Source organism: Pararge aegeria, chromosome 18 (genome assembly GCF_905163445.1).
Source record: "Pararge aegeria chromosome 18, ilParAegt1.1, whole genome shotgun sequence".
Lineage (NCBI taxonomy): Eukaryota > Metazoa > Arthropoda > Insecta > Lepidoptera > Nymphalidae > Pararge > Pararge aegeria.
The window spans coordinates 12937635-12957682 of NC_053197.1; the positions used below are offsets into that span (position 1 = coordinate 12937635).

The 20048-nt window shown below is 34.9% G+C and overlaps 1 protein-coding gene across 3 annotated transcripts in view; it reads left to right on the plus strand.

Moving 5' to 3' along the window:
- LOC120631532 (serine/threonine-protein kinase minibrain) overlaps positions 1–20048 on the plus strand; it is a 230959-nt gene that overhangs the window by 28131 nt on the left and 182780 nt on the right. For 2 of the 3 annotated variants that reach the window (XM_039901154.1, XM_039901155.1), the window contains exons 2-3: positions 9092–9270; positions 13757–13858. In XM_039901154.1, coding sequence (XP_039757088.1) covers positions 9092–9270; positions 13757–13858 — 281 coding nt within the window. The remainder of the gene's footprint in view (positions 1–9091; positions 9271–13756; positions 13859–20048) is intronic. The other variant, XM_039901156.1, reaches the window with a different exon arrangement.

Genomic DNA, 20048 nt, shown 5'->3' on the forward strand with positions numbered 1-20048 from the left:
CAAGGATTTGTAGGCGAATTTGGTTAAACACTACAAATAAGATCCATTATACTCCGAAGATCAAGTATTTCTATACTCGAAAACGACTCCTCGATCCGAGCAAGCAAATATTGTACTAAGGCTATAAAGAACTCATCGGGGAAACCCAGCGTCACTTCGGAGCATCTATGAGACATACTGCGCAGATTGTTCTCGCTGCAGTCTCTATATCCATCGATGTACCTACTTGATCCTTTTGCGTATCCGGTTTTTAGGTAGTCTTCTTTAAGACATACTGCGTAGATGTTTGTATTTCTATCCAAGTTCTTATATAATATGTATCAGGTTTCCACGTTGCGTCTTCTTAGAATGGGTAGATTCAACTCACTGCAGTGTATACATATATGCATCGCAGTTACCCCATATTAATTAACTGGCTGTGGCCTGCGGCTTCGTCCGTACGCTATTGGGTCTTATCAATAAACGTCTCATAACGTCGGAATGCAGTTATGCAGTTTTTAGTCAAAGTCAAAAATATCTTTATTCAAGTAGGCCCACAGGTGGCACTTTTGTTGCGTACATAAGAATTACACTGTAGTGAGATGATGGCGATAACCACATTCGTAAACTCAAAACTAAAGCTACGAGGGTTCCAAACGCGTCCCGGTCTAAGAAGAAGCCCACAACAAACTAAGCCGGATGTTTTTTTTTTTTTGTTGGTTAGAGCAATAATTTACACCCAAGCTTTTTTATCGTTTACGTAGTCCTTTATACTATAATAGGACTTTTCTATAAGCTTACGTTTAATACAAACTTTGAACTTTTTAAGAGACATCATCATTTTTTGCCCCATGTCAAATGACTGCATCTTTTAAATATCGGATTTGATATACACTGCATATATATCTACATATAGTAGATACGGTTCATTTATTTTTTTATTTTCATATCGATACGATTTTATATGCAGTGCATATCAAATCGTGTATTAACCGCAATCCTGATTAGATGACTGATGATTAGATTTAGGTTGGGTTTCAAACCGTTGTTTCGTCGGACTAAAAGTCCTCAAAAATATTGCTGTAAAAATTTCGTTTCGTGCAGTGGTTAATCCTGAACGAAATATATGATAAACAAAACATACACACTTAGGCATTTATATTATTAGGTACTGAGGATAACCTAGCATTATAAATAAACTGCAATACTAACAAGATAACATGACAAAAACATCCAGAATTGCACTGAAGAACGTCACGTAACGCCCGCGGAGCGTAACGAGTTTCTACAACTACGCAGTACTTAGTTGGTTCACATGCGATAACATGCGCATAAACTGCACATGTGCAGATGTTAACGGAAAACGTCCGAATATATTTTATTACTCGCATTCACCTTGAGCTCGTAAAAATCTACCGCTGACCAATAATTTACGCTGGCTCTGCGTTTTCATCAATTTTCATCCTTATCAATCCATTACCGGGGCGCGGGTCTCCTCTCAGACTGAGATGGGTTTGGGCCGTATTCCATCACGCTAGTAAATTGCGGATTGGTATACTTCACACGCCTTTGAGAACGTTTTGACAACTCTAAGGCGGGCGGAATTCCTCACGATGTTCACCGTTAAAGCGAGTCATTTTTAAATTAAAACTCCCATAACTACGAAAAGGTATGTGTGTGCCGGGGTTCGAACTCGGTCCTTCCGAAAGAGAAGCCAAAGCCTTACACACTAGGCTATAACAACTTTTCATATCCCTAATTCATAACGTTTTTTATTATATAAATCGATAGTTGTTCATGAACATTTGCAGCAACAGAGGAGTCACCAATGCATTGCACAATGTGGCTTTTAAGGAATTTGTTTATCCTCTTCTTGAACAGAACCTAACCGTAGTCTTGAGGGGTAACACAGTAGGTGATGATTGTTTTAAATTCGCAAATGCATCGCAAATGGTGCAAACTAATTTTTTTCAACGGCATGATGTTCGGTCACAGATAAGGGTGGTATTTATTTGAATAACTCATTATAATTTTCATTATCTATATATGTACCTATAAATATATATATAAGTAGATAGAACATTGGTTGCATGTTCATAAACTTTTATTTTCTTATATTTTTTTACCTAAGTACTATGATGACACAAGACAAAATTATCATAACAGACAATATTGCTTGGTCCACACCTCTAGCCTAACCAGCTCGGCTAGCTATGAGACATTAAAAAGGCTTATTTCTACGAACTAGACGACGGACGTACGCTACATTTTAATGCTGGGCATCTTAGTTGCGAGCACCAGGTAGTAACTATCAAAAGATCATGGTGAACTACGCAGTTGCTAAGGTGACATGCGTTAACACGCCGATAACAACACGTGCCCGCGTGCAATAAAAGGTTCAATGTTCTCGTCCAAGTTGATATTTCACTACATTGTAATTTAAAATTGTGTTTTATAGTCTACACTGTTGCCCGAGCAACATGCCTGCACCTTGTCACAGAATTAACAGAATACTTACAGAAACCGTGTATACGACCAATATTAAAGCATAAAAAATCTCTCCACTTTAGAATGGTTTATCGAACAAACGGCTAGTCACTTCAAACCATTCAGCAAATGACAGAAATTATTTTACCTGTTCTAGGCATTCACCATAAAATGGGAAAAAGCTTGTGAGCTAGCAACATTCCGCCGGTTTAAAGTGAGACGTGCGCGGGCATTTTCACTGTTTTTGGACACAATGCACTGCACAATAATGGCTGAATATGGATTCTGTTTCTTCTTAATTCAATGCCCCTTGTATACAAATCAACGGATTTAAATTAAAAAGCTTCACAAATAAACATGAAATATGAACAATTCTCAGCTGGACTGTGACTATTAAACATATTGTGTATTTATTCTGAAGTGATGATACCTGTGTTATGCGAAGAAGTTAAATTATTATTAATATATATGTCTTTTTTTGCAATGTTACAATAACACATAACTCACTCAATTTATAAGTTAAACGTAAGTTTTTAGATATAGTTAAGTTTAACTTATAACTTGAGTTGATATTGAATATAAGACCAGGCTTCAGGAAATTCAAATTCAAAACTCAAAATTAAGTTATTTTAAGTAGGCCTACTTTATAAGCACTTTTGAAACGTATGTATGTTTGTAGTGATTTTATCACCGGTTCGGAAAGCGGTTCGGAAACCATTCCTTCCGTCACCAGATTAGAAAATTACCTAACCGCTTTGTAAATATCACGTAAAAATATCACTTGCATTGGTACGTAACTGAATTTCGCTTACCGTCTGAGACAGCATTTTCTCTTACTACCGGGTGAAGGGCGAACTTGTAATAGAATTTTTAAAAACTTAATGGACAAAGTTTAAGGCAAGAGTAAAAAGGCAACTTTTAGGCAAGCGTGCTCCTACCTAAAAGTTGCCTTTTTACTCCTCATCATTGCGTTCTAACGAATGTGATTGTCGCCAAGCGCTTGTCTATAGTTACTAAAAAAAAAAAAAAAAACATGCCATCCAACAAACCGCAGGACTCGCATTACCTATTTCCTCATCCGTCTGTTGGTTAAGACGTCATTACATGTATAAAACGTAATTACTTAATAAAGAAAAGCTCGTTCTGAAACAACGCAGTTACGATGATCACGTGCACAGTAACATAACGATAATTGCACGTGCGTCGCGCGATTCTGATAAGAGGAACGTTCCTTTGCACTGCAGCTCGAACTGCATACAAGATAAGATCAGGAATGTATGCCTTTCATCAGAGAATTATTTAAATCTCCATTTTGTTTGGAAAACACTTCACACATGCACAAAAATACTGCCTACACTACAATTTTTTTTAACTCGTGTTTCATGCAATCTTCCTGCTTTATGCTTATCCTGTTCAGAATACCCTATACACGCCACTGAGTGGTTTTTTATATAGAAAAATTGTGCTTTTAAAATAAAATAAAAGCATATAAATAAAGGTATTAGATGTGTTTTTTTTTAAAGAACATGTAACACACACCATTATCTTATTCGTGTTATTAACCCGCGTTGTAAATATAAGTCTCAATAGCTCAACACGGATCAAGCATCGGAAGGTCGTTTTGTTAGCCTTGAGCCCTTGGACTATTTTCGTATCAACATCGTAATACAAGCTTATTGTTCAGGGAATAAAGGGGAAATAGGTGATATAGCTTTTTCGTTCCAGATTTATTAATGGTATTCCGAGAATAAATAACTGATGCTAACTGAAAACTAGAACATATTCTTGGAATGTCTGTTTTCATGCGGGATTATAAATGTTCTCGTATGAATCTTAATAATATATTGTGTAATAAGACATACTGTTTACCAATTAGTAAAAAACATTCCAAACTGTTCCAATAGTTAACCTTTCAGAAAACAAGTATGGAGATTTTTATTTATGATATTTCTAAACTTTAATAGGCGTATTATGTTGTCTTTGATTAGATATATGTAATCATAAAGAATTAATATCAAACTATTAACAAACATTTAACAAACTCCCGGTGTTAATGAAAGGGAGAACTTATAATATCTACAAATTAACGCGCAATTAAAATAGCAGACCTAAGCAAGGTAACGCCAAGTTACGAGACGCTGTACAAACTTTCCTCTCCCGCCTAGAAATAACAGAATGAGTCGAACCCTTAGTAGGAGGTAAGTAAGCTCGCCATCGTCAGGCGGAGCGAAACGTGCGTAGAGGGTGCATTGCCGAGGATCTGTTTGGTGTGGAGTATACGGATTGAAGTAATTTTCGTGCTGTTCGCGGAGTATAGCAAATTAAGCTTAATTTTCATAATATATTATGGATTTCCGCAAAGTAACGCCTGCTTCTATCCAATACGGTCGCCATCGTCGTTTTCGAGTTATCGCTGTAACATCACATTCAAATGGGGACTTATAGCCATTGTTTTAAAGCTCAAACTTCACAACTCTTCAGATAGTCTTCTTAACAGAACGTTTATAAAATGAAGTCTGATTTAGTTCAGGATTTAAAACTAAAATGGACATTTTGCTATTACGGTATACCTAATGTATCAATATGCGAAAAACACTGAACGTTGCAACCGTGCTAATCTTATTTATACATTTGTACCCTTAGTACAAGATTTGTTCGCTCGCAATCGGGGAGGCGTTTACTTTGACCGCACAAGTTTTATGCGGTCAAAGTGAAATGGGCCTAATGCCATTAGTTTTAGAGTCGCAAATCCTGTACTTCTGATTTTTGTTAAAAACCGTTTTGTCAAGAGCCCTAGCCGAAGATTCGTAAAGAAATTTGAGATTTAACGAATACTGATAAGATCTATTTTACTCTGTTTCGTTACTCTAAAACGACTTCTCGATTGCGAGCGTGTAAATCTTGTGCTACGGGTACTGGTCTGGTGTTTTATTATGAAATGTCACGTTGAGCCAGACGGTACATAAATAACACTGAATTAACTTGTCTGCGACCTCCGCTTCGTCGCATCCGAGTTCACTTACGCACCTCACTTAATTTCAGTGATAGGATATAGTTTCAATTTCGATATGGAATACAAAAAAAACGGCTAAGTGCGAGTGAGACTGGCCTACTGAGGGTCCCGTGCATTAGAAGGAAACGAAGTTAACCGAGTTTGTTAGTAAAATGATGGTTTTACCTTAGCACATTAGCTGGCACGTGTTTGGCCTCAATCGAATCGAATGTTAGGTAATTCAGGAATATCTTACAGGTTAGTATTGAGACTAATAGGTTAGTTTTTACACATTGTTCTGGATCGAATATTTAGTGTGACGATGCGATCCCTCGTAGAAACAGATTTGAGGCTTAGGTTTAACATAACTGTCTTACCCCTAACAACTTAGCCCGCTACCGTCTTGGAGTACTAACTAAAAATTATAACTTACGTAAGATTGCAGTCAGTGGCCAACTTGAAGTGGAATAAAAAAAACGGTCATTTTGCGCATACGACGACACTGCAACGAACGGCGCGACACTGAGGCACGTGCTCCAGCTTACGGAACTGTTGCCTTGCGATATTTGTGCTTTTAAATAATTTTTTTGTGTTTATCATAATATTATAATGTTTTTTTTACTGCAAATAATATAGTTTGGGGAGCCTAATTTGGAAACTGTAATGTTTTTTTAGGTATAGGTAAATAAATAAATAAAATCTGTTTAATGTACCATAAATGCGTTGCAAAATGATTTTGTTCCCTAGTGTGTATATACCTTTACTTGATGTTTTCAACTTGTTCTCGCTTGTCTAACGAACGACATGCGATAAACTTCGCAAAGATTGATAAGAACTCACTTACAAAGTGGAGGCTGACAGGTCCGAAGCGATGTTTTTAAACACTTTCGTAAAAAGTTGTTCAGATTATTCCGTCGGAATTGTTTTCAATACAAAGTGCTTGAGGCTTTGTTTATTGTTTTGTTTTAACTGTGTGAGGATTCGGTGATTTATCTATAACAGATTCCTTATTAAAATACCGACTAATAACTCTTCATCAGCAACCTATTAATTTCCCACAACTGGTTATCATCATTATATCAACCTATTACCGCCCAACTGCAAGGCGCGGGTCTCTCAACATAAGAAAGTTTTAGGTTGTAGTCCACCACGCTGGCCCAGTGCGAATTGGTGGACTCCACACACCTATGAGAACTCTCAGGCATGCAGGTTTCCTCTCTAGAGGCACGGAAAAATAGCAATTTTCAAAAATAGTTGATAAATTTATTTACAAAAAAATCGCTTATTCACGGTTATGCTTCTTTTTTTTTTGCTTAAAATCGTTTACTTTCACCAAAGTTATTCCGAGAGTCTTAAAAAACTCTCAATGCGTCAGTTTTTTATACGATGTAACACCAGTCCTCCGTTATCCAAGGCAAAGATGGTCGTTACAATCACATTGTTGTAATAATATTCTGTCTCAAAGGGGATGTGAACGTTAATAACGGTCCAATCAAAGTTTCTATTTTTAAAACAGAGCTACAAACTTGAGAATAATAAACTTCAATCCGGCTTCGATCCCCGGCGGGAACATATTTAAAATTTCTGAAAAACGATGCCGTACGTGATGTGTAAAAACCATAGGGTTTATTAAGTATGGGTTTGATATAACTGTCATGCCTCTAACAGGTAGCCCACTAGCATCTGAGACTACTTATACTTTGGCAAGTATATTGCCAAGGGCTGACTTGTGTTAAAAAGGGAATGTCACCATTGAAATCTTAAAACTATACTTTAATATGTGTAGCCACTCCTGAATGCCCGGATGATATTGATCATGCGTATTGTACAGATGTATATATATATATATATATATATATAAGCAGCAGTGGACTGTTATAGGATATATATATATATATATATATATATATATATATATATAAATAGCCTATACATATATGCCTACACTGCTGGATATAAGGCCTCTCCCAACAGGAGAGTTTGCCCAAAATCATAACGCTGGACATATATGTTGATGATTGAAATAGATGGTAGTAGTAGAACTGAGGAAGCTGGTGCCTTTTATATTTACTACGTCGCCTCGTACGACACCCGCAGAAAGAGGAGGCGGTAACATTATTTATTTAATTAAAACTGTTTTATTTGACATTAAAATCACGAAGGTGATTCGGTACCTACCTAGGCTATCGAACTTTCAGAATAAAAAAATCCTTAATCACTGAAACATTTCGCTTCTCTGAAATTTATACGTGGAAATATAAACGATTCTCGTAAAAAAATGATTCACAGCGCAATGTTTAGAAGCGGGGAAGAGTGGGCGGGCAAGGTGAATGAGACGTTTATGGAAATTTGAACTATGCCAACGGGTTGATTGACATGAGCTACCTACTCTAAAGTTTAAACATCGCATCAATCTCTTGACTCCATTGAAGACAACACATATTTACACAACTACAAATTGTTTTTTTTAGTTTGCCTCATATTTAACTTATGATATTTATTTCCTCACTATATTTTTATTACCAGGTGAGGTTGTTACAATATTAGTTGGTACTTGATACGATTAAAAATCCTATAATATAATATTAAAATTTTGCAGACTGTAGACGAAAGAAAAAACTAGTTTGTGGTATGAAATAAAGACCTCTACTCACTATTATATGTTTAGTCCGAAAAAAAAAGATTCAAGAAAATTAAAACAACCACGGAGAACAGCTACTTTTAAAGTTCGATACTTTTTATACACTTTCTGAATTTACATCGTTGCAAAGAAGCCAACGGCTCTCTCTTACTGTGTGAATATTTAAAAGTCGGCTCGCGTCTGTAACGGCTATAACGAGTATGTTCTACCGAAAAAGGTCCTTGTCACATGCAACAAAGTAACTGCTCGTTTAAAATAAAGTTTTCTTTTTTTTTTTTGCCACTCTCAAATGTCAACTATTTCTTACAAAAGGTATTTAGCCTAAACAGGTAAATATCTAAACTTCCATACTAAAATTATATTGTAGTGAATCTGTTTTTGTCCGTTACCTATGTTGACCGATCGTAATCAAATTTAGCACAAAATAGTTGTCATGGAATTTAGCTTTGGAGACGGACAACGAAACTCTCCAAAAAATTATAGCAAAACAACCGCTTTCGCTGATATCGCATAAATATGCATTCTTTACGCAATTACACAACATAACATCACGCCTGTTTAATCGAAAAGGTTACTGCGGATGTATTCAGTATATCAGGGTACACCCACATTTTCTATCAAACTTGTAGTAGTTTATATATATTTTTCGCAACTGAAAGCTAGTTGTGTGTGCTTAGTTTTCAAACTTGATTAAACGATTTATTTCCGAAGTCTTATATATTTTTTTTTTTTAAATGTTTCTAAATTTAATAAATTAATAAATGCGAAAGTGTTTGTTTGTTGGTTTGTCCTTGCTTATCGCCTATCTGGATTGACTTGACTGGATTTTTAGCTTAATGTTAGCTAAAAGAACAGAAAGAGTAACATAAGGTACTATTTTATCTCAAGAAAACAAACTGTTCCTACGGGATTTGCAAGGAACCTTAATGAACGCGGATGAAGAATGCGAGCTACAGTACTGTATTTTTAAAATATTTTTTGTTTTGTTGCAGTGGGTGTGGTCGGCGGCGGCATGCCTGAGGCCGCGGGTGCCGAGAGGCGCCATGTCCCTCTGTATGGTCGGCTGGTGGCCGAGGATCAGTTGGCATCCATGAGCGCGCCATCAGACATTCAGGTGAGCGCCCCCGCGCGCAACCCAAGAGCTTTCTGCCGCTACCCTAGCCGCGCACAGGTAAATGATGCACGAGGCAGTTTGGGGTTACCCCTAACCCGTTGTACGATAACTACCTACTGTTTGCGGTTAGGGGTGCTAACTAAAGCGATAATAGCCTTAATAATCCCCTTAGCAGGATACTAATTACTAAATACTTCTGGCGCGTACCCTTTGCGAGCATCGGCCCAGACCAATGTTAATAGATCAGTACTTCTGTCTATCGGATGCGGTTACTTCTAAAACTTTATTAATAAACGTGGCATAAAGTCTGAGTAGTTATGCAGTGTTTATTCACACTTCGACTAACATCACCTTTCTAGTGCCAGAGCGTGAAAATACTCTGCAAATCTGGTCAGACATTATGCTCCTGTTATTATTAAGGACCTCTCTATTATATTAACAAAAACTACCTGCGGGCTAGTGCTAAAAAAATGGTACATAACGCAAATCGTGACCTTGAAGCCTACAACCATACCTTTAAAAGATATTTCGGGTAAAAATAGTCATTTTTTTCTAACTTGTCTTATGATGTAAACTACCTTTTTGTAACAATCATATAGAAAATCGGTTATCCAAATTTTATGTTTATTTATTTATTTTAAAACTTTTGAAACATGCTTTAGGGACACTAAATAGTTATGTAGTGTATGTATATGAAAAGAAAAGACTATTTAAATGCGTACTGTACTACTTAAATGTACCTACGAGATGGTATTTTACCTAATTGACTTTTTAGGGTGTTATTTTATTGTTTACAAAAAGAATCAGTCTTGTTGGCTAATACGGATTAACGTGTAACTGATCGAATCGATAGCTCTCTTAGTTATTGACCGTCGACGTCAATAGTCGATTTGTCACTCTTCCGCGCGTTGTTTTTAGAAGTTCAAGTATGGTTTCTTCGTTCTTCTAAAATGTACTGCGCATCATTCAGACGTTGCATAAAAACAACATAATATACATGTGAGAAAAAATAGCAGGTTGAATAAACAATACTTTATTTGAGTATCTCCACTTTATTATCTTATAAAAGGCAATAGACGATATACTTTGTTTGCTTTATAAAAGGTGTACCCTGATTGCGGGTCGATTCTGTTCATCGTTCCAATGCGATGAAAAAAATGTAGGGAAAAAGTTAAAGAAACTAAAAATAACTATGTGAAGTAAACACAAGCAAAAATGATACAGATACAGACTGTCGAGATCCGACACAATCATGTATGAGATGATTATAAGCTATTTAATACTAATAATGTTACTAACGAGCCGTTTGCAAACTTTTTCTTATTTCCGTAACATTTTCATTTAAATCTATTTTATTATTAACATAATGACAACATCGACGGCCGAGTGGCGATGTGGGCAGCGACCCTGCTTTCTGAGTCCAAGGTCGTGGGTTTGATTCCCACAACTGGAAAATGTTTGTGTTGATGAACATGAATGTTTTTCAGTGTCTGGGTGTTTATCTGTATATTATAAGTATTTATGTGTATTATATTCATAAAAAAATATTCATCAGCTATCTCAGTACCCATAACACAAGCTACGCTTACTTTGGGGCTAGATGGCGATGTGTGTATTGTCGTAGTATATTTATTTATTTTATTTAAAGATGGATTTTTGAACGTAAATTTCATAAAAAAAAGGTACACATTGTAGTGTATGAGATGAGATTAACGTATTCCCACTTAAACCCTAAAAATACGCACAACAAGATGGTCGCCATTGTTTTATTAAAAGCACCATTAACAACGCTGTCATGGCAGATATTAGGGGCAAGTAAATAAATTATCCTTCAAACAAACTGCTTCTAATTATCTACAAGTTCTCTTTCACGATAAGATTGGTAGTATTTTAAGGTTAGTTCTTTTTTCATTAACCTACTATGATCATATTGTTAAACATAATAGTATCCCTTGCTCACAAGTAGGTTTTATGAATAAACGTATAGTTGAAGAAGAAATAAAACTCCTAAGTCTAAATAGAAACACCCAAATCTTTAGTGGCTATTAAGTTATTTTAATATTTTAACGTTATATCTTGTAGATAATAGCAATATAATATAATAGGGAGAGTAATTTTTCTTAATCACTTTTTAGAGACAGCAACTGTTACAAATTTTTTGTACCTATCATTATGCGGTTTAAACTTTCCAGGCTGACAAATACCAAACCTACTTCCTTCTTCTAAAAATCGTAATAGTAAGTTTTAGTAATTAGTAGAGCACAGATAAAACACAGGTTGTGTAAAATTGGCAGTCAACGGAAAGATGGAGTTTTAATTTTTTTACTTTTAGTAAATTATTCATTCTTAAGATCTATACTAAAATAACATGATGTCTGATTTCAATGATGTCCCTGATGTCCCTATAGCGTTAAGGTAGGGCTCTGACTTAAAGCGGGTGAAATGGTGCGATTGTAGGACTTTGCTCATTTTACTATAACGGAGTTTATAACTTCACATTGCTTGAAAATAAAAACAAAAACCTATTTTCCTTGACTACCAAAGTTACATTGTATACCTAAGTTACTCAATTGACGGCAACGGAATGTACAAACTGTCTCGTGTAGTAATGCTTTGCGTACACTCAGTTTACACTCAATTTATTAGATTATATACTTTTAAGTCTTAAAATTTCTTCTTGCTTTTTTCCCCTTCAACAATCGACCTAAAACTGCCAAATGTTTATGCACATATTTAATTATTTTATATAGTATTACCAATATATATGTAGTTCGTAATGCTGATTTTGTTGGTAATAAAACTTTTGTTTACGATTTTGACCTATAGTTTATTGCAGATTTACAATTTAAGTAGTTTTATTAACAACAAATTCAACATTATTTGTAATTGTTACCTATTCATTAGTATTTATTTGAAAATTATAGTTTGTTTTAGCCTGGCCGCATATTGGCTACTATCGAGTAAAAATATGGATAATGATAAACACGTAGCTCCTTTTGGCACCATTATTATAATAATTGCTGTAGTTGTAGTAGTAATAAGTAACTCTATATATGTGTTGTGTCCGGAACAAGGTAATGACTTTCCATAGCTTTCGTGTCTATAAAGATGGGTTTTCGAGCGAGTGACTTATTAAGTTAAAGCTGTTTTAAAAAAAAAAAAACAACTAAATTCTAATTCAATTATTTCAAGTTGGCCTTCTTTAAGCAATGCTTTAAGCAATTTTGAATCGTCAAATCTGACTGTTTGTATTGACTCTAACACCGGTTCGTACCGGACCTCCGGAGAAAAACCGGTAAATAAACTCAGCAGATGCTCTTTATAACATCATATTACAATATAACTATAATTTTTCTGCAAGATAAAAGGCGGAGCGGCCTGCGTCGAAGCAACCTTGTGATTAGCGCATGAAAACTTTTTTTTTTAGTATTTCCAGCAACACGATGGACCCTTTAAACCTTTGATAGGTATGTCAAGCTACTATTACTCAAGTGATTGTAGCCAATTTGCGACTAGCCTAAGCACTCCTTTACCTTTGTTCTACAAAATGGAGCCAACTCAATAATTTACTTATAATTTATAATAAAAAAAAAAACGAGAATTTGCTCTTCTAAGATTATCATTTTGTGATAACCAAATTAAGTTTTATATTTATAAATATGAATTCAACTTAGTTAATGTATATATATTCTTAAACTGTTGCTTGATAATAGATCAATTTAGTAACGGTCCATTACCGAATTCTCAATAGTTATATTCGCACCTAGTCGTTTGAAGAATTCTGGGCACCAATTCAGTTTTAAGTGTCAATATTACAATGCTTTACACTGTGGTCTTGGAACACTGCTTACCCTTAGGGATTTTTATAAGTAGAATAGGATTTGTTTGAAGCGTAACTCGATGAAACGAAAATGCGTCACGATAAAGAAATAATATATAAATGTATGCGAGACAATGAGATAGAATACATTATATATATTGTTTCATATTTTAGTTACCATGGCAACTCAATAATATGTAGATACAGAAACAATCGCATAAATATATAGGAGAGAATGAGACTGAATATTTAGTTACCATGGAAACGAATTAATATGTAATATATAATATTTTACATTAAAAATTATAAACCTTTAAATTATACTAGGTATCTATACCTGCTATTCTATCTATCCTTGATACTCTATATCCATCTCAGTCTCTCGATGGCTACTTTTCAGAAGTTTCTCCTTAAGTAGTCTACGAGAATTTGCTGCACAGGATTTTTAGTGTATTATTTTGGATTTAGATTTAAAAAATTTGTTTGCGTAGTGCCTATAAAAACTCTTTTCACGGCACTGCTATCTTTTCGAGTAAAGTTTAGTGATTTCGCACAAATATTTTTTCCCCAAACATTAATTATTGTAAGTTAGACGAATTGCCTCGGGCCTCGATTGCCAGCTTGCGTTTTTCCGCTATAATAGCCAGTTTTTTTTTTAAATTATTTAATAAATTGATATTTTGTAACTATTAATAACTTACGAGTTTCTTCTTGGTTGTCTAGGCTATGCAAGCTCGAATACCACACCATTTTCGGGACCCCTCAACAGCGCCGTTAAGAAAATTAAGCGTGGACCTCATCAAAACCTACAAACACATAAACGAGGTAAGCGATTTTTTTCTTTTTATAAAAAAAATCTTTTTAGGTAATCTCCTTTTCTAGCTAGGAAATGTTCTTTGTTTAATATATATTCCTTCGATGCAGCATAAATATATATCGATTAATATATATTATTTGAGCAATATCGAAAGCATTGGCATGTAGGGATTGATTTCGACCGCCTATGACCTAGGATATGGATATGTCCTTGGAAATGTTTCGTGGGGAGTAATAATAATTGATAAGGTACTGTATTTTTATATTAATAAATCTTAATTAACAATCTTTACTTAGAATACGATGTATCAAAAGTACATTTGTATTCCTGAGCCATAACCATAGAAAAGATAAAATACAAATCCCCTCCTCTTATAATATACCGGTACATTTAATAAGTTGGCATTATGATCATCATCTTCATGGCAACACATTACCACTACGGGGCACGGGTCTCCTCCCAAAATGAGAAGGGGGCCGTAGTCCACCACGCTAGCCTCGACTTATAAGAACCTTATGGAGAACTCTCAGGCATGCAGGTTTCCTCGCGATGTTTTCCTTCACCGTTGAAGCAAGTGTTATTTTGATTGCTTAAAACGCACATAACTTAGAAAAGTTAGAGGTGCATGCTGAGATTTGAACTCAGCTCTATGTAAATGAAGTTCAAGTCCTACCAACTGAACTATCATTCTGTTTTATTTACTTTTAAATATTAATCGTTACTTAGAATCATTTAATAACGTTAATACCGTTTGGGCGCAGAAGTTGAACTAATAATAACTTGGGGTTTGCTACTGTCCGCTGATGTGTTCTGTACTCTATCTCCAACCACATTCATCAGATCTACACAAAGTTTGGACAAAATTAAACACATATTATAACCTCTATAGTAGAAAAATAATTATTTAAATCGGTTATAATTTGTCGGAGTTATGGTGTAAAATCGTCAAACACTTTCATCCCCTCTCCCAAAAGAACCGAGCTTAATGTCGGGATAAAAAGTAATATAGGATTATATTATTTCTAACACTTCCAAGAATATGTGTACAAAGTTTCATGAGGATCGGTTTAGTAGTTTTTGCGTGAAAGCGTAACAAACAAACTTTCATTGGGATTTATATTTTACATAGGTTCAAATAAGATAATCAAGAAAAATTAGTACCTTGCTAAAATAAATAGGCTATAAAATATACATACTCGTAAAATCACGTTTTGATTATGGCAATTCACTAATTAATGGTCTATAATTACTCTGTACGCTCATTGTTTATGGTTCAAAAGCCATAGGTTATCTCAGCCATTGTGTTGGATTATCATTATTTGATTAGATTTGTTTTGATTACGCTTGCTTTTAAAACACGTGCCTCGATTCGACCTATTTTCTAGTAAGAGTAACTTGTAAATATTTTTAGCGTATGTACTTCTAGTCTGGCAATATTTGTTTTCCACTGTCTGTTGGTACTCCCTACAGGTGGTATTTTACAACCTATCTAGATTTAACTTGGTGTAGAATATCTTGGTATATTTTAGACTTCATATATATTTTTTTTTGGGGCTTCTGAATGTCTGCGCCTTATGATGTTCGATTTATTATTTTTTTATTTGAAATATAGCTTTTAATGGTCTCTCTAAAGATTTTAATACGAGCAACTTCGACATTATAAGCAGAATAGCTTCTCAAAGTGCGGAGAATTGTTTATTAAAGGATTTCGGTTCACTACAACAACCATGGTAAATGTTCCGTTTGTATAATTCGTAGTATGTATATCAATTGGTGCAAAAATGTTTGTACTCGCGTGCACATAAAATTATTATAGAGCGATAACACCGTTGCTATTTCACGTATGTTGTGTACTTATTTTCATTTATTCTCACTTCAATTTATGTTGTAACTTTTGCGTTCAAATCTTTGTTTTTTTAAACATAAAAAAGATTTTAATATCTGTGTTACAGCAAGCCCACCAACCCGCATTAGAGCAGTATGGTGGTCCATGCTCTGAAACCGTCTCTCCTATTTTTTTATTTAAACAGAGAGGAGTCCTGAGCCCAGCTATGGGACGTTTATTGTAATAATGATTTACAAAACCTATTGAAAAATATGTGGTGACGAAATATTTGTGTAGCAGCAGAAGTGGTGGTAGTTCCCTTGCACCTAAAGAACGCCTTCTATTCCAAAATGAAGGCGAACAAAACAAAAAAAAGTACATTCAAATAGGTCGAGTCATTTACGAGTTATTGCGTGACTCGCGCATGTCAATTTTTATATTAATAGGCTACTTGCTACTTTACGTAGACCAGATTTGAAATCTCAATTTGAAAACTTAAATAAATAACCCCGATATTATATAGTTAGGAAAATAAGCTAGCCAAATTGTGTCACAAGAAAATAAAACCAGGAACTAGGCTCGTTTTCTCCGCTCTCCATTAGGTAATAAAAGAAATTTATCTCATAAAGGTATGAAACATTTTGCATGCGTACGAACGTAATCGCAAATCTATCGATCATTCCGGACGGCGTCCCATTAGTCTATTAATCTCGAATCAACCGTTTCTGACTATTTGCTTACGTAAACCGATTATATAACAGCGGTACATGAAAGTATTTATCCAATTGTATTGTCATATATTGATCATGTTAGGCCACATTCTAACTGACTAGTGAAAAAGTGACATGATAATTTGTGGCTTGTCAACTAGTTAACTAGTCATGTTTCTTGCGTGCTTCATAGCAGAATATTTTTCATTACTACTTGGGCCTTATTTATTTATAAACTTTGCACAACGTCCGAATAGTTATGCAGTGTTTTGTTGTGACAAAACACCATAACTATGCCAGTGAAAACACTGCGCCGACTTTATGCCACGTTTACTAAAAGGGCCCTTAGGGCTTTATACGTGGCATAGCGTCGGCATTAACTTTACTCTGTGGCATTTCATTGGTCCTATCATGTCAATTAATATGTGACAAAAAGTACATATCATTCCGGAGCTATACCACATTTATAAGAGCCCCAAAGTTTAAAGGTTTTTGTTTATCTCTAATAGCAAATTATAAATATATACTCAAAAGCTCATTAAGTGCTACGAAGGTCATATCCACGAACTTTTACCTTCATACTATAAATGTCCTCCCAAACGTTAGTGTACTTCAACAGTAAATTTTGCCTAGTAACCGATTGAAATATTTTTCTTTCTTTTACCGGTGAATTTATAATGTACACATAAAATCTGCACTGTATTTTTTTCCGTTTTTTTTTTCGACCATTTTGTAAGCCGTTTGCTTAGTTATGACCTTTATGCAACAATTGTTCAAAAATACACGTTTGCACGAAATTTAATTCGAAATTCCTATGGCAAAAAGCTTCGATAATCATCTTAAAAAGTTTTTGCTTGGTTTTTGGATCAAGGGTCGTATACAGATTGCAGTAGTCCGGGTCGTATACAGATGAAACGACGCTTATTGTGAGAAGTTCCCTCACTCTCCAGGGCTAGTACAGACAGGAGACAAAAATTATATCCACCCATTACATCCTCTGATAGGGAATGTACTTAACTTTTCCACCTGCCAAAGCACGGGAACATGAAATAGGAGATTTTTACTACCGTTAATTATTACTGCTCTGAGAGTTTATAAAACTGGGAGAAGATAAATTTATATCCTTTCCCCGGAGATATAATTGTCCCCTGCCTATGATAGCCTTGCTGGACTCCCATGCCCGCCATTTTCTTGGGTACTCAAAAGCCCCGTAAGCTGAGAGTTTTCAAATATATAATTTAACATATATATCTTCAGAATAATAATGTATATAATTATTAACCAATACCAAAGCTTGACCATGAGTTTCTGCATCAACTTGCAATAATATAGATTTTACACAAGGAGTTTAATATAGCTGGTGGGTATTTACGACGTTTTGGCACGTGCCGATGTGACCTTTAAATCACGTGGGCGTAAGTTTTTGCTGCAACGTAGGACTTTATAAACAATTGTGTGTCAGAGGTTTTCACAAAAACAATCATATAATTTTATAAGCACTTTTCCGGAGCCCCTTTTAGTTCTATAAGTGTTCTTTAACACAGTGAATATAATTTAAAATGTTTATTAGAGGCAAAAGACCCAGTAGGTATACATACAATTCTCAAAATATATAAAATAATAATAATGAAATTTAATTACTAACTGTGAAGGTTAAAAGAATTCTTCCCTCGCGACATGGCTACATATTTTTATCGGGAGGGAGGGTTTGCCAATAATCACCACGCTGGGCAGACGGGTGATCGCAGTAGATGGAAAAGATGCTGCTGTGTCTTATGGTACAGTTATAACTTTTACGTACTTCTCTTACACAAAAGAGTAGCAATTTGAAATCGTGGTGTTTATATTTTTTTGCCAAATTTGTACCTATTGTAAAAATTCTGTGTGATGAATAGTCGACCCATAAATTACGTATGCAAAAAATCTGTCAATCCTTTAATCTGTGTTACTGCGTGATAAAATAAAAAAAACCAAAATAAAGGCTTTCGTATTTATTATATTAGTAGGGAGGATGGAGTGTCCATTTCATCGCAGGCGATTATTCATGAAGCGCTGACACGTGTTTGGGTGACCTTTAGGTACGCGCGTGGGAGTTTCAGTGCAGCGTAGGTCGACACCGATAGCTTTGCTACTACGACACAGTTTTCACGTTAGGATCTATGCATCCCTACCTATGATAAATGCGAAAGTATGTTGTTTTTTTTTGTAAGTCCTTCTTTCTTGCATCTAATGGATTGATTGAATGTGTTTATTGCACATGCAAAATAGAAGATACAATAAAAAAACACTAAACTTAAAATTGTTATTGAGGCGTAATGTAAAGGCGGTCTTATTTTTGAACTATATATAGTTTAATAGTGAAATAGGCTAGCGGCTAGGCGTTTATCCATGAGTACTGCACGATTTCTATGGAATACATCACAAGCGTATTTCTGTTATTACCATTTCATGAAACAACATATTTTGATGAAATTTGAACTCAAATAATAACATGCGAGCATAACTTATTCTGGACTTCGATGTAAAAAAATCTTTAATTTATATGTTCTTATAGAACTTTTCATATCCCGTTTTCAAAAACCAAGCTAAGGGCAAAACAAAACCTCAAATAAAAATCAGGAAACCAATTTTTATTGATACCTACAATTTGAACAACATAATACTCAAATTGTAAAAAACCTACTTCTGTATTTTTAAACGAGAGTCCAAGCTTAAACTTAAAGAAAAAAATTAAGGAGTTTTACAAACTTTTACTTCCTTTACCTTTAGAGCCTTAAATGTAGAGTTTATCATTCCTTTCTTAGTAGGTAAACCACCTAGGATGCTATAAGAGGATTCTCTCAAAATTTCAAGTTCCAACGTTAAGCGTTTCTAAGTTTGAGCTGTGGCTTATTTGTCAGTGAACCAGGAAAAGCTATAATATATATATATATATATATATATAAACTAAAAAGCTAATTCTAATTGTAGTAATGACATGGAAACTGCAAATACGTCGCAAAAAAGGCCCAAATAAGTTTAATTTCGAACCGATAACAACTTGGAACAGATGTTTTATTGATACCGTTTTCGTTTATGATTCGTGGCAAATTAAACTATTCGCTTGTAGCAAAAATAATAATTCCTTTTTATTTATAGAAACCAAAGCTCAAGGTTCACTAGGTAGATGTTCTCCTGACCTCTGAGTAAAATACAGGTGGGCGTATTTTGTTAAAGCGAAGGACTTCCCACGAAGTTTTAGATGTAATAAGTATATGTTTTATTTATAAAACCTGATTGCCTACTTTTTCATATGTCATATTGTCCACATCCGCTCTGAAATTAACCATCCTTAGTTTAACTGTTGGGCAACAGCTTTCTCATTTCTCTTTAAAGCTCAACTTTCTCATTAAAGCGTATGGTAAGTCCCGCCCAGTAGAAGTGCGGGTTGGAGGGTTTTTAATATTACTATAATACGTGAATGTTAGTTACCAGAACCGATAGCTTAACGTCCAGGGCACGGGGGGGAGGGACAACGCACATTTACTTTCCGAGCTGGTACTTATTTCCTCAATAACCCAAACCTCTAAAATTTTAACGAATAGAACTCAGGACTCCCAGACAAACAATTACAAATACAATAAAAAATATGTTAACCGCTAACGGTTAATTATTGCGCTACTG